The 24,018-nt window shown below is 41.6% G+C and overlaps 1 protein-coding gene across 1 annotated transcript in view; it reads right to left on the minus strand.

Annotated features, from left to right (window-relative positions):
• Positions 1-24,018, minus strand: part of ATP13A5 (ATPase 13A5) — a 108,778-nt gene that overhangs the window by 14,827 nt on the left and 69,933 nt on the right. Inside the window, exons 18-26 of the mRNA XM_036243240.1 lie at positions 22,475-22,599; positions 21,246-21,406; positions 19,162-19,287; positions 18,001-18,080; positions 15,608-15,650; positions 13,614-13,723; positions 10,169-10,265; positions 7,303-7,375; positions 218-392 (exon numbers count right to left, since the gene is read on the minus strand). Of these exons, the coding sequence (XP_036099133.1) occupies positions 218-392; positions 7,303-7,375; positions 10,169-10,265; positions 13,614-13,723; positions 15,608-15,650; positions 18,001-18,080; positions 19,162-19,287; positions 21,246-21,406; positions 22,475-22,599 (990 nt within the window). The remainder of the gene's footprint in view (positions 1-217; positions 393-7,302; positions 7,376-10,168; positions 10,266-13,613; positions 13,724-15,607; positions 15,651-18,000; positions 18,081-19,161; positions 19,288-21,245; positions 21,407-22,474; positions 22,600-24,018) is intronic.

Consider the following 24,018-nt stretch of genomic DNA (forward strand, 5'->3'; position numbering starts at 1 on the left):
AACAACCAGTGTAAAAAAATGTTCCCATCCATTCCACATCGCTCACCCCAGAACTCGACCCATTAGCTGTGTTCTGTCTCACCACTGGTGTTTTGCAGTGTGGAGACACAATTTTCGTTATTAAAATGTTAGGGAATATGTTCAGACCCAGTTGTACAATGTCATTGGGGACCCATCGTATCACTTTCAGAAAGGAACACTAAAAACTGAACGTTACCTGTATCTGTAGACCTCACAGTACCAGGGCTGCTGCTTCACACAGAGAAATGCACAGATCTGCACGATGCAGGTGAAGCAGGTATTCAACAAGACCGAGAGCAGCAACGGGGGAGAGAGGAGCTGTCCTGCTGGTCGGTATGGAGCCAGCTTTGGGTAGGCATGAGTTGAACTCACTGAAAGACAAATGCATTTTTCCCAGTTACAATTCATTGTTGAGAATAAAAAATTGACATAGGTATTATTTTGGCTCTTGCCTTAGGGCTCAGCTTCAGCACACATGGAATGGGAATTTATATCAGGGAAAGCACACATTGTCCAGTTCCAGATCCAATGCTATTGGGCTTTGCCTCTTCCAGCCTTTGGCTTTACTCTCAGAAATAAAAAGTAATCGATTCAAAAGTTTTGAAATTAATGCATTTACCATATTTCATGGTGCAAATACTCTTTCTATAACCAGACTGAGCAGGAAAGATATGCAAGAGAAGAAGATGGCTTTCCACATGGATAAGCATTACTATTACTTCTCAGTGATGATGGGAAAGTGGAAGTTAAGATGAGGAGAGTAAGAAAGCAACCGGCGAGACCAATCTTCATATGTTAGAAAATATTTTTAAAAAGCACTCATTCTATTCATTCAGCCAACATTCTCTGAGCACTTCTGTCTACTAGAGTAGATGCTAGAGGTGTGTTCTGTTCCCTCCTGGAAATGTGTGTAAATGGAGAACAGCTAGAGATGTTAGACTTGGTTAGGAAAAAGAGCTCATAAAAAAATCTTGCTTCCAGATGAGAGGGCTAAAATATAGTGTAGTACCTACATGCTTCTTAGAAGCCGTACATTCTAACAAGCGGATGAAAATGAAATGTACTTGTGGGGGCAGAGCAGGAAAGAAGCATGGGAAGGTCAGAAATTTAAAAAATTACATTTCAAGGTTTATATCATAGTCATGTTTCAGTTCTTGCCTTCATATCTGTCACCTTGTCCCTTTTCATAACTTATCACTGATTTCTTTGATGTGCGGAAGAAAAAGTGTGTAGGCCTGGGTTTGTGTTCATGAACATAGGGGCAGGGTGATGGGGATTTTCTGAGTTGATAGGAGTATCTTTGTTATTCGTGGAGGGTCTGGATAGTTCATGCCAACAAGATGACTCATGGTGGGCCTGAAGAGGGTTTGTGCTAAGGAGCTGACCCAGGATGGGATCTGGCCATGCCCAAAAGACCAGTTGTGTGATTTGAGAATTGGGACTCCTAGTATCAGGCTGACCATCTGGGAGAGAAGAGGAGCTCAACCTCATGGTCAGTGATTAAATCAAGTATGCTTTGGTAATGGAACTCCCTTAGATACTCCAGACACCAGAGCTGAGGTGTGTCTTCCTGCCTAGCTATACTCTGCACATTATCATACATTGATGGGCCAGGAGGGGAGGCAAACTGACTCCCCAGGGAGAGAACTATGGAGCTTCATCTTTGGGATCCTCCCAGATCTTGCCCTATAAGTCTCTCACTTTATTTAGCTGGTTCTGATTTGTATCCATTTGCTATAATAAAACTGTAATCTTCTATGTAGCACTTCTCTGAGTTCTGTGAGATGTTGATGTGAATTACTGAATCTGAGAGAGTTGTGAGAACTCCCACATTTGTAGCCAGCTAGTCAGGTAGTATGGGGACCCCCTAACTTATAACTGGTGTCTGAAGTGAGGATAGCCTTGTTGAGGTTGTGCCCTTCACCGGTGAAGTTTGGTCTAAATCTGGGTAGCTGGTGTGAGAAGTCATTGAAGGGCACCGAGGAAGGGACACATAATGTGGGCTGTGGTCAGAGCTGAAGAGAGGTGTAAGGGAACTGTCCTTTGTATACAAGGAGACAGAGGCAGAGGCTGCGATGCTCAGAGTTCTTTCTGCGCTTCAATACCCAAGGTAGAATGCGACCACAGAGTTCATAAAGAGGCCATGGGTAGTGAAAAGAGGCATAATTGCATCTGCGCAGCTGGCTTCTCCCAATTTGCTTTACTCTTTGTCAGTTGCTCATTGAGTTTCTGGCTTTTATTTTAGATAAACACTAAGGCAGGTTGAAGTATTGCCTCATCAGGGCAGAGTAGACTTAACCACTCCTTAATTTTGGTTTCATTGAGTGATTGTGTCTGGCCAAAGAAATGTTGTCAGAGGTTTGAGGACTGCTTGCACAGCTGGGCTTGCCCTCTGCCCTGCTGTCTGTGACCTGCAATGAGAACATGCCTGGGTCTGTGCATTGAGTCTCAGCCCAGGATGAAAAATATGGAGCAGACCTGAATCAAACCCACAGCCTGGACCGAGACCAGCTAATCTATATCCTAAAGCAGAATGGCTCAGCTGAGCCCCCCTATATAACTCTTGAATGACAGTCAACCTATGAGCCTATGAGTGGGTGTTATAAGGCAATTAATCTTTTAAGGGTAGTTTGTTAAGCAACCTTATTGTGGCAATAGCTGATTGACCCGGAGTTCTTATATCAAGAATGTGTTCACTTTTTCCATGTTAGAAATTCCTAATGCTTTCTGACAGGCAATCTGTGTACTTGACTATAGATAAATATAAACATAATGACTACCATTTTAGGACTCCTACTAGGTTCCAGAGGCCATGTTGGTGTTTTATAAATGTTATCTTTATTTCCTTAAGAAAACAATGCAAAATAGGTATTGCACCTCCTATTTTACAGGTGAAGAAACTGAGGTCCAGAGAAGTAGAGGCCTTTGTGTAAAGACCCACAGTGTGTTAGTGACAGGGTGGTGGTGGCAGCTCAGTCTATTTGACTTTCAAGCCTCAGATTCTCTGCTCTGCAGCATAGCACAGGGGTGTGGATCTCATGAACTAATAATGATACGACCAGGAGCCCTGAAATACAAGCTTGGAGAGCAATATTGGTTCTCAGCAACCAGAAAAAAGTCTCTGAATCGTCCAGGCTTCCTTGAAATGATGATGATGATGTATGCTGTCAGACTGCATGCAGAGGGATGAAAACATGTGGACGATTACATTTCACTTGGAAGTAATCATTACCTCCTCTGAGTTTCCACAGCACATCATTCACATTGCCACTAAGGTGAGGGTGCCTTGCATTAAGCTGAGTTGTTCACACATGCGCTCAGTGGACTCTGAGCTCCCTGGGGGAAGATAGTCAGTCTCATTCTACATTCTGCATCTTACTGAACCCAGCACAGGGCCTGCTCTTTGGGAGGACTTAGCAGTTGTTATTCCCAATCTCAAAGTATGCTTTTTTAATTGTTCCCCATTGTTTGGGTAGAATGTAGGTGTGCTTCTCTTAACTAGTTGGCTTACTTCTTATCATGGACATTTTAAGTCATGTAAGTCATGTTTCAGGAGGCTCATGAACTCACCTAAGTTACATGCAAAATTTTGAGTGTGCATCATGAAATTTTTTTTTGATCCTTAGCAGAGGATATTTTTTCTATTTATCTTCAGATAGAGTATGAGGGAGAGAGAGAGAGAGAAATATCGACATGAGAGGAACACATTGACAGGTTGCCTCCCACATGACCCTGACCAGGGTGGGGATGAACTACAACTGAGGTACGTGCCCTTGGCCAGAATCGAACCCACAACTCATTGGTCCATGGGTCGATGCTCTCATCACTGAGCCAAATTGGCCAGGGCTGCATCACAAGATTTTAAAGTAAGATCTATATTTTCCATCGGATTCTCCAAGGGGACCAAGATCCAGAAAATGTTAGGTGTCATTGAAGCCCTGATAGAATTTATAAAAGATGTTTCTATAGAATATATGAATTCCCTCCTACAGTCTCCTTTTCTGGACACTGCCTCTTCCCATATGGTGGAATGGTTGGCCTAACTGGACCTGAATTGCATGACCCCACCTTCACTCACAGAAATGATTGGCTTAGAGGTGCGCATCTGACCCAAGTGAGGTCAATAACTTTTCTCTCCAAGAGATCTGCAAAGAAGATACTGAGAGCCTACGCTAATTAGGTGTAGAAGACAAGCAGAAAGGTTATAGAGATTCTTCAGAGTCACCATTTAGAGTCATTTGCAAAGTGAATGAATAGAAGTCAGATGAAAACAGTAAGAATAGAAAGAAGAAAAAAGAGGCAAGGTGGTCCCTTGGAAATAAAGAAAGCAGCCTTGAGTGTTCTAGCCCTCCTCAGGGCCAGGTGCTTCTGAATTTTTGTTCTCAGATTTATTTATTTTTTTTTAGAATTATATTCTTAAACATCCCCCTTCCTCTATTTTTTTAAATCTAATGTGAGTGTGTCTTATTGAAGAGAACAAAGATGTAGCCAGGAAAAATTCCTTTCAAGAGGGCTTCTAGACCTATTAGAGTCAAGTTGGACTTCAAGGCATACATTATCTTAAGTGACTCCCCTGGCTTTGCCTTACTTTTCTCCTGGATTTTCTCTTTAATATACAGGGGTTGGCAAAAGTAGGTTTATAAATGTTCATCTGGGAAAAGACATTCTGGTTATGATAATTACAATAACTTTATTAACTCAAACGAATGTCACAATGCAATATAAACCTACTTTTGTCCACCCCTCTATTATATGTTTTATTAGATGCCTTAAAATCTTGTGGGAACAAGGCAGGTGTGTATAGATAAGCAAGTAAACAAATAAATTAAATATGTGATGGTACTATCTTTGTCTCCTACTAACTCAAGCTGAAGGTGAGCCATAACCTTGGAACGTGGACATGTAGGGAGCCTTGTTGAGAATGATTTTACATTGATCATTTAATCCTCAGTGACTCTTAATGTCTGCAGATGAATGACCACAGTCCTCAGACTGGCAGTCTAGATTCTGTGATCTGACCCAACTCACCTTTCAAATTTTATCTCTTGATGTTCTTTTCAAATGCCCTACTGTGAGGTCAAATCGAAAAACTCATGGTCTGTATTTATCAGCTCTCTCTTGCTCACGCTGTTTAATTCTACTTCAAATTTCCTTCATTTAGCAAAAGATATTTGAAATCTATCCATCCTTCCTATTTTGGTGCAAATGTCACCTCTACCATGAAGCCTTCCTTAGTATTGCTCTCTCTTTTCTCCATTACTATCTCCTCCCTGATCCTAGATTATTAGATGCAATCTCTCCTTCTTCTGAACTTGTTATTTCCTGGCTCACTACTTTAGATTTGCATTTCATTCATTCATGTATGTGAGTAACCCACTAAACTCTGAACTTCAGTAATCAGCCTTTTTATGCACCAGGCACATTCATGCCTAACACATAGTAGGAGATGAACACTGTCTAAGAGGATGCTGAATGGGGCTTTTCATTTCATCTGGGGAATTTGCTGAGCCTCATATTTGAGGACAATGAATGGTAAGTACCAATATAATGTAAAGAAATAACCCATTGTTATAACTCCATGGTACCTATAAGAGAGATCCATACTGGTCCTTCAACTGTACGCATGCCCCCTCACACACAATTACCTATGTACAGGCTATGTAAGAGAAAACTACAGAGATTATCAAGAGATTTTTAAAGGGGAATATTTAGGATAAAGTGCTGTCATTCTGATAGAACATTGTGCTTCTGATCTATTACACTTCTGAGACTTTTTCTCCCACTGGTAACAAGGATCCTGCCTTCAGTCATTCTGAGTTTCCCACTGGACCTACTCTGAGAGGAGAGGCTAACTGGCCTACTGGCATGAAGACTGACAGGATATTGCCATGAGAAAAAGTAATACACCCACCGGCATGGGCGTCAGATTCATAACCAATATCACGAAATTAAGTGTGTGAAAGCTCAAAATAACTGTCTCAAGGCCATCTAGCATTCTGAGGCAAGGCTAAGACAACCACCCAACGTTTTGGATTTCTAATTAGTCTCCTTGTACATCATTGCAAAAGCATCATTGCAAAAGAAAGAGTGCAGGAGACATGGTGATACCATTAATTGTGCACTGAGTGCTCCTGATGTGTGTGCATTGTGCTACACACGTCACATGTGTTATTTTATCTGATCCTCACAACCCAATGAGGACATTTCCTATGAGGAAGTTATTTGTTTTATAAATATTAGCCAAAGGCACAGAGACAAGAGTGGCGGAACATGGCAATGGCCTTCACCTTCATGCTACCCACTGCTCGCTCAGCTCCTGGGACTTTCTGGTGTTCTTTTTCCTCTTTAGCCTCATTGACCATATTTGCAAGTAACCCATGCAAATTATGTAAAAATATCCTATACTGAAGAGTAACATCATTGATTCAAAATTATCCTGCCATGTGAATATTAATAGCATGCAGAAAAATATTTCTGTGGACTACGAATAGACATTTCAGCCCTAAGAATCAAAATTGATATTACTTACATCTCTGATACTGGTAAATTGTGTCATCGTGTTGAGATAATAAATGACTTCAATATTAGTTTCATGTTTTAAGATTCGACATGAAATTTGCACGGTTATTAATATCTTGCCCAGCCTGATGTTTTATCTGTTATTTTTCAAAACATTTTCATTGTTGAACAAGGAAAAAGAGATGACTACATCATTCTTTTTCTTTACTCTCTGTTGAGGCAGTCACCTTTCTCAGTTATTAAGAGTTAGTATCAAACCCAAGTTCTTTGATAGGAAATACTGTATCAGTGTCATCGGCCAGGAAGGAAATGAGCAATGGCTGCTGTAAGCCACACCTTGCTTCTGAGACAATGTCATGAGAATAAAATGCTAGCATTTGTTCTCACACATCAAAGGCTTAGCAAAGATCTGGTTTCACGTCAACATGAAACATAGCTGAATATCAGAAAGTGACCTTTGGGTTTTAAAGATTTCACTTTCTAGATTTCTTGTACATTTTTCTAGGTACAAGGCATGACCCTACAAAGAATTCAGAATACACTGATACTTTTCTGAGGCTAAAACCTATTTTCTTTCAGAATATTTTAATGTCAAGCTTGAGTACTTCAAGCCTCAATTTTCCCCCAACACTACTTTTTAAAAAATTCATAGGATTTTAGTAGATAAGATGTATCTTCTGCTGAAGCTCTTATTTGTATGAACATTTCTAGAATTTCATGGATAAAAACAAATAATACAGTTGACTTTGTTAAAGACCTTACTTGTTAAACAGACCATCAAGGTAATGGCTACATCTTGTATGAGGTACTGGTAATTCCCAAAGAGTTGTAGATGCTAAACAGGAAAGAAAAGTAGGTATAAGTTTTACTGATGCCCTCGTAACATTTTACCATTTCTAACACTCTTTTTGAAAGTAGTCTGGAAGCAACTGTTATTTTTCCCTCCTCTTTAGGAAGAAAGTGGCTTACCTTAGGTTTTTAGCATCAGATTGGAGAGAATGAAACCAGATCACTATTTTTCAGTGTCTAACACAATCCTGCATTAGCAACAGGTGGGAAACACCCTCTTACTGGCCACAGTAGTTCTGGAAGCTATAGTGTCAGCCTGGACAGTTGAATTAAAACATTAAAGCCTAAAAGTTCCTCTGGGAACTTCAAACCTAAAGTTCAATGTCAAGGCAAAGAACATACAACAGGTGCTTCTCTCCATCTTTTTTCGTGGATTGAGTTCACACCATAGTTCTCTTGGGGGTCCATTCACTTTCAGAAACTGAACAAGTGCCCTTATCCCAAGTAAGCCCACTGCAGACTTCAGTCTGGTACACCTGCCTTTCTAACTTTTGTATAGACACAGAACTTTTACACTCACATACATGGAGTTGAAGTATTTATACATAAAAGTCCACTCGATAGTCTCTAGGAACCTGCCTTGCTACATTCCTTTGGCAGCCAAATCTGTTTATCTGCTAAAGAGTGGTTGACTGAGCACTAAATTATCATCTGGCACCAAGTACTTTCCATGCCAGATGCATATAAATGGAAACCATTTCTGGCCTCTTAGAGGGTGAAACCAAGACCCAGAAGTTTCCAGGTACAGGTCCTTGGGGACATTGTCATTTATGTCTACACCATCATAGTGAATGGCTTCAGAGTGGACTATGGTTCTGACTCTATCCATGAAGCCGTTGGAACTGAAGTTCTGCTTTTCTGTTTTTGAGAGGATGCAAATGATTTTTCAGTGTCCCTCGCACCCTCCAATTCTTCCTCTGTCTTCTTTACATTTCTTTCTCATATCCTTTTCCCTTATTTCCTGCTCAGAATGGTAAATGATATAGATGCAGGGTGACATGAAACAGGGAGGGATTTTTAAAAGCAGTTTTAGTTGTCATTCTAGGAGCAGCTTATATAGAACCGTAGAGGGCTTTGGGAATCAGCCAGCCTAAACTTCCAGAGGCAGACAAAGGCTTGGTTGGGCAAGGGCAAGGTCTAATCTGTTCTTAGTTCCCGACTCCCAATCCAGGTCTTGTTTCTACCCACCTGGCTGCCTCTTAGCCCTCTGTGTGTGTGGTCCTTGCTAGTAGCAATAGCCCACCAGGTGCAGTGCTATGGCCTCCCATTCACCTCTCAGATGTCTCAGAAGAGCAGTACACTAATTCCCTCCCTGAGGTGGTCCCTGAGCCTGTGGGATCATATTACTGCAGAGTAAGTTATGACTGAACTGAGGAAGTGTATTTTAACTAAAAATATTTCTTCCATTCAGCTAATTAATTCTTAAGTGTTTGTTTTTATTTATTTATTTGTTTATTTATTTATTATCCTCACCCGAGGACATTTTTCCATTTTTTGTTCAGATAGAGTGGAAGGGAGAGAGAGAAAGAGAGAGAGAGAGGGAGAGAAACATCGACGTGAAAGGGACACATCGAGTGGCTGCCACCCACACAACCCAACCAGGGCCGGGGACAAACTGCAACTGAGGTATGTGCCCTTAGCGGGAACCGAACCCGGGTCTCTCTGGAGCACAGTCCGATGCTCTAATCGCTGAGCCAAACAGGCCAGGGCTTAAGTGTTTATTTTTAACATTTAATTTTAAAAGTTTTAAAAAGATTGTTTTAAAGAATTGCTAATCCATCCCAGCCACTTTGGCTCACCACTGGCCCACAGACCAAAGTGTCTTGGGTTCGATTCCGTTCAAGGGCATGTACCTTGGTTGCAGTTTGTCCCTGGCCCTGGTCAGGCAACCAATTGATGTGTCTCTCACATCGGTATTTCTCTCTCTCTCTCTCCTTCTCCCATACTATCTGAAGATAAATGGAAAAATATCCTCCGGTGAGGATTTAGAAAAAAGAATTGCACCCTGGCTGGTGTGGCTCAGTGGTTGAGCATTGACCCAGGCACCAAGAGGTCGCTGGTTTGATTCCTGAGCAGGGCACATGCCCAGGTTGTGGGCCCCATCCCCAGTGTGGGGCATGCAGGAAGCGACCTATCGATGTTCTCTCTCATTGATGTTTCTCTCACCCTTCCTCTCTCTCTAAAAATCAATAAAAAAGAAAAAAATCAATTAGAGCTCTGTTGCCTCATCCGTAAAGGCTAGATTAGACTCTGAGCTCTTAAAAAAAAAAAAAAATGAATTGCTAATCCTTTACTAATGACATGTCTAAATGTGTAGGTTCTGGCAGGTTCAGGAGCAGAGCTCCAGCATGGAAGTTTTCCTAGCTTCTGAATCCTTCAAAGTCAAATTCAACAACTTCTCTCCCTTTTTATCTCTTCTTAGTCTTTTGCCAAAGATATTCCACAGTTGGTGACTGATCCATTTCCTGCTGAGTTATATTTAGGCTGTTCTGAAACTTTCTTCATAATCCAAGGGAAGAAATAGAGTCTTGAAGAGGTCAAGTGTCTCAGGTTATCTAGAGAAAAACAGCACTCCTACAAAACGGAGCTGCATCTATTTATTTCTAGCTCTATGTTTCATGCACAGTTATACCAGGTTCCCAGTTTGTAGACATCTATTTTGAGAAATGTCATTTATTTATAAAGCATAAAATCCTGCGTAGGAGCTACACCCCATCAAGAATAACCCAGGGATGTCAATGCACTTAAAACTAGAAAAAGAAATTATTCGGATTCATACCCAATAGAGCAGTGATGCACCAATAAACTGGATCATGCCATACATGGTCAAGTATTTAAATACCCCAAAGGATGAAACCAGAGCAGCTCGGCCTTCTCTGTTTAAGAAAAAATAAACATAACTGGTTATGCATGCTACACGTCTCCCATTCTCCTGTATATTTCAAAAGGAGTTTAACTTTTAACAGCTTGTTGACATAATTTACTTAAGCACAGATTCATCCTCTTAACTATTTATTTAATCACTCATTTGTTTATTCTCTCCTTTAATCATTACCTCACTCAGGAATCCATACACTCACCAGAATTATGCCAAGCGCCATGGAGGATATCAATAAATCAGGCTCAGTCTTAATTTTCAACAAGCTTTCAGTGAATTAGGTAGATGAACATGTATATTATAAACACAATACATTACAATAAGGTGAAAAATGTCAGCACTGACTTGACTGTGACTCATTTCCATCCTAACACTAGCTTCCTGAGAACTGAGCTGTGTGTACTTTAGAGTACCTTAGAGATGCAAAACTCAAGCACAAAGACTCTCACATTTTAGGAAATGTGCATGTGACTCCAATATTTGCCATAAAATGAGTTTTGCTGGCTTCGGTACACCAGGAAGAACCCAGGGTAATAATCTGAGCTGGTGTGGTGATCAAAAGAGACAAAGACAACAGTAAAAATTGTAGCTTAAGAGGTAAATATTCCCCCCTTTAAAAAATGCTGTTTGAGCTATTACTCCTTGGACTGAGGCTTGGTTGGGTGATGGATTATGACAGGCTGAAGAAGACATGGTGAGGTAGCCGGGCAACAACAGGGGGTGGGGACCCTGGCCAGCAACCCCTCCTGCAGCCTCCTCATGTCCAGGCAGGAGCCAACCCACGAGGGAGGCAGCCCACATCTCTTTGTGTCCAGCCCCCAGTGGCACGGACATCTGTGCTGCTCAGAGACTTTGTCACCAAAACAGGGACATGAAAGGGAGAACCTAGAAGCTAAATAATAACCACCTTGCCTCAGGCAAGTGAGAAAGTTCGGATGGGAGGTGGGCCAAGACGCGGTGGGCAGATATTTCCACCAGGATGTGAGGCACCATTTGTTTTCAACATAGAGGGTGGAGCAGAAGACAAGCTAGGACGGGGTCAGCTTGTGAAGTCTGGATTCTTTTCTGATATAAACTTTGTGATTCCATCCTTTTTTTCTGCAGTTGTGTATATTAAAAAAAATTAAGACACAGATTCAAAGGAAAATGCAAAAAACTATTCTAAGAACAAAGGATGTTTTCATGGACCTGCAGAATTGCTGCTGTTCCTAATCAGTATGAATTCTAAGCAGCTCATTCACTTATTTATGCATTCCACTAACAGTAATCGAATGCTCCGATGTATCCAGGTTAGTGCAAGGCATAGTGATACAGAGATGAGTAAGGTACAGTTCTTGCCCTAAAGGACTTGAACTACAACAACAGTGTTTCAGAAGATAATAAAAAGGATCTGGACCTATGCGTCTAAGACTGCACCTCATCGGCCCTCTGGAGGATGCTTCCTCCGGAATAAGCTGCATCAAGGAGAGTGAGGGCACAGTGAGCCTAACAGAGCTGAACCGCATCTAATTTTTATAAATCTATAAAATATAAGAGCAAAGCATTTCTGCCCTGAAGTTTTACTAAACCATCTGCCACCGGAGAAATCTTGTGTCATGACTTGTAATTTAAAACAGTATATCCCATTTATAAATGCATCAGGCCACAGCAAGAAAGAGCATCCAAAGTTCAAATACTGCTGCCTTTTGGATGGACAAGTCAGGCACTTGGTGCAACCATCCAGGAGTTTAAACTCCCTATGCAAGGTCGCCACACCTGGTGCTCCAGCTTCGCCTCCATAGCTCCCATAGGAGAATCCTTCCAGCTGATTGGACTACTGGGCTCCTGCACTCTCCAATGAAAACTCCATTTCTAAATATGACTCTCTAGTCACCCCACTTGGAATTCCCTCCCAGCTCCTTTCTGTTCACAGATATCCTGTCCATCCTTCAAGTTGCTACTCCCCTGCAGAAGCCCTCCATCTGGCTAGAGTTATACTGAATGACTGGGAAAGTAACTGTATTGTTGGGTGTTAATTTATTCAAAGCTAATCTATGCAGCACCTCTCTCACTTACCGGGCAGAAGTTTCTCTGTTTTGTGGTTATATCTATATTCTTCACTGAGATGTAAGTCCTCCAGGGCAAGGCTCTGTCTCATCCTTAACCCCCCACATTTCCAAGCACAGTATTTACAAAGAGCTCCAGGAGTTGTGTTGATGGAAAGCGTGAACAGCAGTGAGGGTCCTGAGCACTCTGGTCTTGCAGTCGCCATGACATGAACCAGGTCGGCAATAGAGGTAGTAAGAAGAAGGCTTGGAGAGAGTCTCCAAAAGCAGTGAAGCATAGTGCCTGGTTGGTTAGGAGTGAAGAAGAAGAAAGAATAAAAGGTACTCTGAGCTTCTGAGCCTGGATGAGGGACTCTAAGGATCAAAAGCAGGGAACCTGGGAGTTGGGAAGAGGAGGCAGAGGTGGTGATGATGTGAGGGCGTGGAAGGACCCAGGTGCAGCCACCCAGTGTTCAGGGAGATGTGTCCAGCTGTCTCCCTAAAATGCAGCCAGATGGGGGGCATGGAATTTCTAGCCTAGCACCTGTAAGTGAGTGATTCCTGCCAGTAGCTGCCCATTCAGATGCACCGAGAGACACAATGAAGGACGTCCTAGTTGTTTTTCCTATACAAATCTCAAGATTTGATGATGTCTTCCAGACCAGCGGCCATGAAGATGGCCCAAAGTTACCCCAAAATGTCATAGAAAACAACAAAAGACCAGGACTTATGGTATAGAACCTATTGTATTATTCTTAACTATATTAAAATATGAGTAAAAAATTTTTTTAAGTATGAGTAAAGACAATCAGAAATGACAGTGCAGTGGCAATAAGGGAGCTAAGGGGAACATAAACAGTTTTTAATTCCTTCCCCTTCCCTAACTATTACTAATCAATTGTAAAAGTCTTTTATGTAGTCATTTTGAATGTTCACTACTTTTTATTTTGGGACATAGCACTATTTGGGGAAGCTCTCTGTTTTCTCACCCACTGCCAACTCCTGAAAGGTTCCAGTAAGCACCCAACATACAAAATAAAGAAGAAGAAGAGAAGTAAGAAAAGCAATTACTTTCCAAATACCAACTCTAGCTTTCAACTGTCCACATGACAAGCCACCGATCTCCTAAGACTCGGCAAAAGTCATGAGGTTTTTGTGGCTTTTACCAACATTTCCACGCAGCACTGATGGCTCGCCGACGTGGTGCTCCAATAGCACTTTACCCAAACCTCTGCTGTGACAATGACCACTCAGGTATAGTCGCGTTCTGTCCAGAGCCAGACAGTGAGCCCCACGGTCGGGGGTGGGAGGAAGTGGCTTACTTGATCAGATGAGGCACACACTTGATGTTGGCTATTTTCGAGGTGAAAGGGGAGGCCACAGATGCCTCCTGCTCTGACAAGGAAATGCCCGCGTGAGCCATTTTCAAAGCCTGGAATGATAAATCCACGTTACACCCATGACTCTGCAGTCCAGGCTGTAACTACTCAAACACCATGAGGATGTTCTGCATATTACTAAGTTTACAACACTGCCCCTGTTCACCCCTAGGTCTCTGATTATGTTGTCTGTCCTCCTGGAACACCCTTTCTCCCCTGATCTACAAAGTCACCAACTAAATAGGCACCAATTAAACAATGATCCAGAGGTATAAGAATAGAGTGGAGTGTCTGTGTGTGTATGTGTGTGTGTGTGCGCGCCCACACGTGTGTGTGTGTGTGTGTGTGTGTGTGTGTGTGTAAAAGTCTGTGTATCAATTGTGGGGTATAGACGTAATTAAAAAGTGGAAGCAGTCATTCAAGAAATCTATTAAAAAGGTGACGGCATTTGGATAGTCATTTGTGGGTATCCTTATCATCACAGTTCTTACATTTAGCAGGTCATACTAATGAACAATCGGGAAGCTTATCCAAACCTCACCTTTCTCTAGGCTTTAAGACCCAGTCAACCAATTAACTGCTGGGATAAAATATGAAGCATACAGTATCTTCACTGAAATGAATAGTTTGGTCTAGAAACACATTGAAATAGTCAAATATTTTGCTTATCTTGGTTCAGTCACCAATTTATATGAAGAGTGCAGTCAGCAAATCAAGAGAAGGCTGAGGCTCGGAAGGGCAGTAGTGGAAGAATTGGGGAAGATGACGAGCAAAGATGTGTCATTACAGACCAAGGCTAAGATCATCTGTGTCCTCTTATGCCCAGGTACTATGCACAGAAATAAAAGTGGGACAGTGAAGTAGCCTGAAAAGACACAATGTTTTCATTTAAAACATGGTGCTGGAGGCGAGCGCTACAGACATCCTGACAGCCAGAAAGGTGAACAAGTGGTTCCTAAGCACATTAAGCCTGAAACATTGCTAGAGACAAAAATGACAAAACTGAAGCTGTCCGATTTCAGGCACATCACGAGAAGGCAGGGCTCTTTGGAAAAGACAATGATGCTGGGGAAAATAGCAGCAGGAAAAGAGGAAGACAAATATGACATGGTAGACTCCATGAAAAAAGCTCTAAGCGTGACTCTCCATGAGCTGAGCAGGGCTATTGAGGACAGGACATTATGGGAATAACATACGCATAGGGTCACCCAGAGTCAGCGCTGACTCAACAGCACAGAACACACATGATTTCACCAAGTGTAAAAATTTGGAGGTTAAATTAATTTTATTTTTTAATTTTTTTTTAGAGGGAGAGAGAAACATTGATGTGAGAGAGACACATTGAGTGGTTGCCACCCACAGGACCCCAACTGGGGCCAGGGACAAACTGCAACTGAGGTACGTGCCCTTAGTGGGAACAGAACTCGGGACTCTCTTTGGGCTGATGCTCTAACCGCTGAGCAAAATCGGCCGGGGCTGGAGGTTAAATCAACTTTAAAAAACTAGCTCTGAAATAGAAGTTTGGCAGGAATGATATAATTTATGCATAATTTCAATCTTTAATCATTAGTTTCAAACTTTTCCTTCACTAAGACTTTACTAGCTGTGTGACTTTGGGTAAAAAAGAATTCGCTTCCCTGGTCTCATTTTCTTATTGATACATTTAAACCAGCTAGTCTTGTAGAGTTCATCTGGGTCTGAAATAGGGGAGTCAAAACATCCTTCCTGTGTCTTTATTATTCTAGGTGTTGCCAGAAAATAGCTGAAGTGACTCATTTCATTTTGCTCTTCTACACTTCCAACCCACAGTCAGGTAGAGTTGAATACAGACAGCAAAATAATCAAGTGATTGTTGGCAGACAGGCCCCAGGGGACTGTGGGGTCTCAATAGGGCCATCAGTGAACTGCCTGCATTAGCAGAAGTAGCTTTTACTCACCCCACAGTCATTGGCTCCATCTCCACACATGCCCACATAATAACTGCAGGGGAAAAGGATAAAAAAATTAATAACAACACCTTACTTGAATAATATCCATCATAACTAATGCATATGCAATGTGTGTGTGTGTGTGGGTGGGTGGGTGAGAGAGGGAGAGAGGCTGGAAGACATGTGGAATCAGGCTTCAGGAAGATAATGCTAAGAGAAATATTCCCAGAGGAATAGGCCATTCTATTATTTAAATTGTTTCAATCAATCACATGGAAACGGTAGTCCACAAAGATGATCACATACTTCAAAAGAAGTCCATTTAATTACACCCACCACAGCGAAGTTTAAGGGTTCACAGGCAGAGCCCGGAGCATAGCCTGATCCGCCGTGGCTGGGTAGCTGCCTGCTACTGAGGGAGGTCAGCAGGATGAGAGGCATTTGGGAAATAGTTTAACAGATATAACTAGAGATAGATGCACCTATTCTTGATGCATCTTGGAATGAAAATGAGATAATATGCTCCCATTATACCAGTTTGGTGAGCCAACACAATGATATAAATAAAAGAGTAAATATTAAAGCTGTTGCCAAAGGGAAAAAAGTTTCTGATTTGAGACATACTCTGTCTTCTATTATAAGTAAATAAAACACTATAGGTATTGATTAATGGCACTAATATTAAAGGCTCAGCTTCAATTTGCCACACAAACAAACAAACCAAAAAACATCAAATCAATACAGGGAAAAATAAAGTTTTTAGAGAATTACCTTATTACTGGTTGACATTCCTTATTATTAGTTATTAGAAATGACCCAAATTGGTTCAATTAAACAATTTCCTATTTGGCTAGAGAAAATGAAAACCGCCCTGTATTTGTATGTGCTCATGTACATGCCATCACTATGCACATTTGCTGAAAATGATTTTCTTTCTTCAGCTTTAAAACACATCTCTAGTCTCCGTGTTACACAAGGAATTTTGCATATTCTAGTGTGCCCCGAATTCAGTAGGAGAATTCAGACAACCTTATGCACAATGCCAATGATAAAGGCATGAAGAAGAAAACTGGAAAGTTGAGAAGACAGCTCACTCTGAAACAACATATATCTTCTGGAATTGATTTTTTTTTTCCTTAGGGAAATAGAGCTTTTTAGCTTTAAGCATTTAAGTTGGCAAAATTTCTTAGGCATTTGAGAAGGGTAACATTACGTTCATCAGCCAATATTCTATAATGACCGTAAAAGTGAAATAGTCATTTTAGACACTGGTTACTAACCCAGACTCAAGGCATTATGGGAGTTAACGAGCAGTTTTTGAAACTCCCCCAAGAATGCTTCGGCAACAAAAAATAATAGTAAAAGACAGTCTCCCAATTTCACCTACTACTTATCAGCATTTTACTACTCACAGTTTCTTTTCACTTTTCAGAAATCCGTAGCCAAGAAATTATAACATTCCCAGAAAGTGACAGGTAATTTGGTCTCAAGAAGAACAATTTCATTCTGACATGACTTGGTCATCTTTATTTTTGAAGGAGATAAGAAAGGACTTACTTTTCTTTTTTACTTTGGCCTCTAGACACATTCCCTGCCAGGGCCCAGGCACAGTGAGAATGTCATTCCTCTCTTTCCTGGAAGGTCTGAAATTACTCACGTATCTTCTAATGAACCCACCTCAAGTAATTCTGGGTGATAACTCACATACTTCCCCATTTTTCCCATCCTGAGCTATAGAAGCTCCTACTCTTTCTATTCTCTTCATCTAAATAAGCAGTCTTCCTCCAAGATACGCCCTGTGGGCCACAGAACAATGGCTCTCTGGGGCAGAAAGCTTCTAAAACTGTCCTGGTACTTGGGATGTGTAAGGGTCTTCCCTGAGTGTGGCCAGACCTAGTGACTTGTTGCTAATGAAGAGAAAGCAGTGAAAATGATGGAATGTCATTTCTGAGATGAAGATATAAAAAATGGTGATCTCTCCCTGTCTCTCTCTGATTCTTCTTCCTTGCTCATTGTTATGGAAACCAGTGGCCACCTTGTGAGCTTCCTTGTAAAATGACTAATGGGGCAAGGAACTGAGGGTGGCTTCTGTCCAATAGCCAGTGGAAAACAGAGACTCCTCGTCCAACCAGCCACAAGGAACTGAGTCCTATCAACAACGTGTGAGTTAGGCTGGTGGCAGATCATGCCCCTCAAGTGCTGAGATGACCGAAGCTCTGGCCGACACCTGATTAGAGCCTTGAGACCCAGAGCCAGCCAGAAAAGTCACTCAAGCACACCTGGATGCCTGACCCACAGAATTATAAAATAATAAACAGTGCTATTCTAAGTCACTAAGTTTTGGGGTAACTTGTTACAGAGTAGATGGTGAATACACTATTCATTCATGCAATAACACTTACTTTAATTTCTGAAATTCTTCAACAAGACTTGATTTTTGCCCAGGAGACATTCTTGCAAAAATGGTTCCATTCACCAGAATCTGAAGAGAAAAACAACTTTTGCAATTGGATTAGAATGAAGAATAAAATTAAAAACCTGCCCTGAAAAATCACTTCTGGCCACTGTTTGAACACAGCATTGGATAGAGGTCCTTAGATCAAATTTCAGGAAAGGGAATAAAGGGATTTAATGCTTTAATATTTAAATTTTACTCTCAGTCCTCCATCACAACTCTATTAATTCTTTCCAGGCCATTTTTCCCAAGATGGGATAACCCCAAATTAATAATAATAACTAAAAAGCAGCAGAGCCTATGGGATAAAAATGCTTAAGGAAATACAGTTCTTTTTACTAAACCCTGTCTCCACAATTCCAGCCCAGACAGAGAAAGGAGCAATAGATGCGGAGTTGAGAAATAAGCTTCTATTCTCAGCTCTGTCCCCGTTAGCTGTTCAAACATTCAACAAGTGACAACCTCTGAGTCTCGGCTTTCTCATCTCTACAACGAGGAACTAGACTAACAGCTTTCTGGAAGCCTTTGGGGTCTCGATTCTATGGTCCTCGATGGGTAAGATGGCAGAATTCTCAAGACGGTTGCTGCCCTCGGCGTGTGCTCCACTTATCTCCTCCACACTGACAGCACAGCCCTGCACAATGCTATTTTAAAATGCACACACAAAGGACAAGATAACAAATGATTTTGAAAAGAAACCACGGGGCTTTTGTTTCCTCCTGCTGTAATTCAAGAATCCAGACAGGAAGGGGAATAGAGCTCATCATGACATGAGTTGGTGTCTTTGAAAGAGAAGCTCGCTCACAAAACAAAAACATGTTTGCAACTATTCGGAGGATCTCCCTGCTGGGGATGGAGGAAGGCTGGGATCAATGGGGGCCACCGGCTATACCAGAACTTAAACACTGAAGAGGAGGCCGTGCACACCTGCAGGACCAGGTGGGCATGGGTGGGGCCAGGAAACCTAGGAAGGGGTTGGTGCCCCATTAGGGTAATTTATTCTCTGAATCTGAGACGAGCTCAGTGATGCCACCTTCACTGCTCTATTCCCCTTTTATCCTTCACTAATTTGAGGAGGAAAACAGAACATCGTTTCTCCAGTACTCACTTTTGGAAGCAAGCTGTTGAAATGCTGAAATAGCACTTGGTATGATTTCCCACTCATTGCAAAATGATAACTGCTCCCTTTTTCTCCAGGAGGCACTGAACTGTTTCCAATGTTAATGTAGATTTCCTACAATCAAAAGGAATCATTTGCATGTGGGCTCTGGCCTCTTAAAGGACCCCTCTGCTCTCCTATGTTTTCTGAAATGAAGTATATTCATGTCTCATAACCATGTGAGGGGCAGGAAACCCATGCGTAATTTGTCCATGGAACTTAGACTTATATAAAGAATGTCTCCCCAAATAATATATGAACATGCCATACTTTGACGACATGATGCTCTGCATCCTGTCCTGGAAGCTAATATATGTGATGTCATTCTACCAAGGAAATCATTCCAAGGTACCAATTGGTGATTCCAAGAGGAACAAGACCATTCTTACTTCCTCTTTCTCCCCATCATGCAACCTTTTATTTCCTAAGATCACTTATGGTTTATTCCTTCAAAAACCATGTTACAGTCTACATTGTAAAATAAGCACACTCTTACAGAGCCTAATTTCTTCTAGCCCCTGACCTCTCCCCACCCTGGAAGGGAACCTTTCCCTTCTGGTGCCCAGATCTTCCACACCGTACATTTCACTGCAAAAGCACTACTCCTTTTCTGAAAGCCCTTTCCTCCTGTCCGTCACCTCTTGGTGTCCCCCTGCAGTGTGTTCCAGCCCCACAGGAGAGCATCTGATGAATACATATGCACTCATCATGTCAGTGAGATGCGACAGTTTTTCATGCTATATTTCTCAGTGGGCCTTACATTGGTGTAGGACTTTAATATTCAGATAGTATAAAAGGTGAGAAAATTTTATTCATTAGAGGAATTCATCTTAGGGAAAGCACTGTGCTTGGAAAGAAAAAGATTTTGATGTGCCAAATTGCAAGGCAAGGTCTACCCCCTTCCAACTCCCATTATGAAATAGCCAAACACACACACACACACACACACACACACACACACACACACACACACACTGAAGCCTTCCACTCGAGGCAAGGACAGGATTCCTTCTGCTTTGATGAGAATTGGGGAGAGACAGTGTGGTGGTGGGGATCCAGAGAGGAGGAGGTAGTGTGAGTGGACCGTTAGTTAAAAATCAGTGAGGACATGAGTTTCATCACACGGTGGACTTGAGGCAATATGCATTGATGTAGGGCTCTGCTGGAGGCAGAGAGAGAGATGTCATCCTTCTCAGTCCATGCAATGGGTTTGAACTGAGTCAAGGTGCCTCTTCCCAGAGTAGGGGCAGTACCACTCTGTACAGTTGAGCAGTTTGTGTACGGAACAAAGACCTATTCTATACTTAACAATCCAAAGGGCTGATCAGCCTGGAAGAAGAGGGCATTTTTGCAATGTATCACCTGGAGGACCATCTCTTTGCATTCACACAAAGAAAGAGGTGGTGTATTTAGTGATGGACTGTCAGGCTGCAACCATTTCCTTCACATGAAAAAGCTGTCCTGTCATAAGTACATAGGGATCTTACACTCGAGAGACGCCAACACCTGTTAACTGCATGCCACAGGCACAGCACTATCTAAAATACCATGATGTGGGTGGAATCAAACAGACCTGGATTTGATGTCCTGCTCTGCAACTTGCCAGTTGTATGTCTTGGAAAAGCTTACCTCAGCCCTAAGCCTCGGTTTTCTCACTCGTAAAATGAATAGTTTACTCAACTGTACAGGGTGACTTTAAGGATTAAATGGGAATTATGGATGGAAATTGGTGATTCACAACCGTGACTAAATTGGAAACACCAAGAGGAAGGGCTGATGCCAGCTCCCAGCCCGGAGGCTCTGATTTAATTGGTAGAGCCTTGGCATTGGAAGCTTAATCAACTTCCAGGTGACTTCTGTGTCCAGCCGGGGCTGAAAAGTGCTGGTGGAAATGCTAAGAGCTTTGCAAACTGTAAAGCTCTGGACAGATATGAGGATTATTACTGGGATGACTTGTGATGCCAAGAGAAGGCTGCCCAGGGCCAACACTATGTAAGTTCAGGTCACAGAGGGAGTTTTTAATGTTTACTCACATTCTTCCCAGGTCCATTCTCCTGGTTCTCTACAAGATGCCAGGTCACAGAGGCAGGAACAAACTCTTCTGGTTCATTGGCTTCAACAAGGATGACTTGGCTCCCTTGCGGGATCATTTCGGCATTCTTCGCTACAGTAATGGCTGTTTGCAGGTTGTCACCTAGATGACAAAGAAAGTTTTTTTTATACATAAACCTCTCGGCAATCAGAATTGAGCCTCCCCTCTCCTGAGTGTCCATACTACTTTGCTGGTGTTCTTTGGGGACATTTATTGCTTTCTGCCTCATTTTATAATCACTTGTCTTCCCTTCTGCCTCAGCCTGTCTGCCCCTACTGGTCAACTGCTATGTCTGCATTTCCCTCCCACCATAGGTAGCATGGTGGTATCGTGAACAAATGAGTGAATAAATGTTTGTCATTTGATGACTAATCCTCAGGAGACTAACTAATCCTCACTTCTTCTTCTTTTTTTTCTTTTTTTTTTATCCTCACCCGAGGACATTCTTCCATTCTTTGTTCAGGTAGAGTGGGAGGGAGAGAGAGGAACAGAGAGAGAGAGAAACATCGACGTGAAGGGACACATCGAGTGGCTGCCACCCACACGACCAACCGGGGCCAGGGACAAACTGCAACCGAGGTACGTGCCCTTAGCGGAAACCGAACCCGGGTCTCTCCAGACCGCAGGTCGACGCTCTAACCACTGAGCCAAACCGGCCAGGGCTAATCCTCACTTCTTAGTGCTGAAGGTAATATGGCCCAATCTGATAGCATAAAACTATCCTTGGGATTCGGGATTCCGGTGAAGCAGAGAAAAGAACCCTTAGCGCCGGGCCATGCTTGGATTTGATCATGTGTGCCATGCCGTCTCCACTGCTCCAAAGGACAGTCGCCAAGTCTCACATCCTGTACAAGGAGGTCTTTTGCGGTTATTAATGAAAACACACCCATTCTTGTGTTTGAGCATTTACTGTGAGCCCTGTAGCAGTGTGCTGATCCTGGGTAGGAAGAGTGGGCATTAGACAAAGAAAATAAGATATGGTTTCTGCCTCCAAAACTAATAGTGGTGTTGGAGGAGCTACATGTTTCCAGGTAACTGTACCACAGGGTAACAAACTTGACAGCAAAGCATTTTTCTTTCTGCCTCAGTCATATGAGCTCATTCAGCTCACACACCATTTTTTTTATGCCTGGGAAACATTCAACTTTTCAGGCCTCTGGAAACACATACCGGTAATCATCACGGTCTTGATGCAGGCCTCTCTCAGCTCCTCCAAGACTGGTTTGGTTTCCTTTTTCAAGCGATTTTCCATTATGAGAAGCCCTAGAAATGTCAACTCTGATTCCACCGTCTCTCTTTGGATTCAGGAGAAAGTCAATATTAAAGCTTATTTAGATAGTCTCAAGGGTTGGCTTTATTTCTTCTTTTTAAAATTTCTAAGTTTATCAATATAATATATACTCAGGTTTAATAAATCCTAAAGAACACAAAAGCTTATAATAAGAACTAAAGACCATGTCTTTATACCATGTCTTCTACTTCTCAGAGGCAGTGGCAGCTTTATACCTGTAAGTTGCCTCTAGTTTTCAACTCTACTTTTAAAAACCATGTGCTTATCTTCCAACTCTTTTGTTGGTTTTTAAAATATTGTTAATCATTTATATTATTCATTTCCAAGATCTGTTTTGAGCTTAAAGTAATTTCAATTTATTATGCACTTATTAAATACATACAGCATAGTAGTTCTAGTTGAATATGATGTCATTCATTTCAGCTTCTGCCTGTAACCTTCAATAAATTCATGACATCAGCCAAGGATTTGAACAGTCTTCAGAATTTGAAATTGGAGGCTTGGAAATACAAATCAAAGTTGGATGGAAACACTTCCCTCCAGAGTAGATTCTAAGGTGCTACACCCTTCACTCAAAAGTTCATTCACAGAAATAATAACTGACACCACAGAAATACAAAGGATTGTTAACAAATATTATGAACAATTATACGGAAACAAATTCGACAATCTAAGCGAAATGGACAAATTTCTAGAAACACATAGTCTCCCAAAGGTGAACCTGGAAGAGATAGAAAACTTGAACAAACCAATAACAACAAAAGAAATTGAAGATGTAATCAAGACTCTCTCAGCAAACAAAAGCCCAAGCCAGGACAACTTCAAAGGGGAATTTTACTGAACATTCAAAGAAGAACTAATACCCATTCTCCTCAAACTATTTCAAAAAATTCAAGAAAAGGAAGACTTCCAAACTCGTTTTATGAGGCCAGCATAATTCTAATTCCCAAAACAGAAAAAGACACTACAAAGAAAAAAAAAAACTACAGACCAATATCTCTGATGAACATAAATGCCAAAATCCTGAACAAAATACTAGCAAATCAGATCCAGCAATACATCAAAAAAAATTATTCACCATGACCAAGTGGGATTCATCCCAGGGATGCAAAGCTGGTACAATATTCGCAAATCAATAAATGTGATACACCACATAAACAAAATGAAAGATAAAAATCATATGATCATATCAATAGACACTGAAAAAGCATTTGACAAAATCTAGCACCCATTTCTGATAAAAACACTCAGCAATCTGGGAATAGAGGGATCATATCTCGACATAACAAACGCCATGTATGAAAGACCTACAGCCAACATCATACTCAATGAACAAAAATTAAAAGCATTTCCCTGAAGAACGGGAACAAGACAAGAATGCCCACTTTCACCACTCTTATTTAACACAGTACTGGAAGTCTTA

Source organism: Molossus molossus, unplaced genomic scaffold (assembly GCF_014108415.1).
Source record: "Molossus molossus isolate mMolMol1 unplaced genomic scaffold, mMolMol1.p scaffold_m16_p_5, whole genome shotgun sequence".
NCBI classification, from domain to species: Eukaryota; Metazoa; Chordata; class Mammalia; order Chiroptera; family Molossidae; genus Molossus; species Molossus molossus.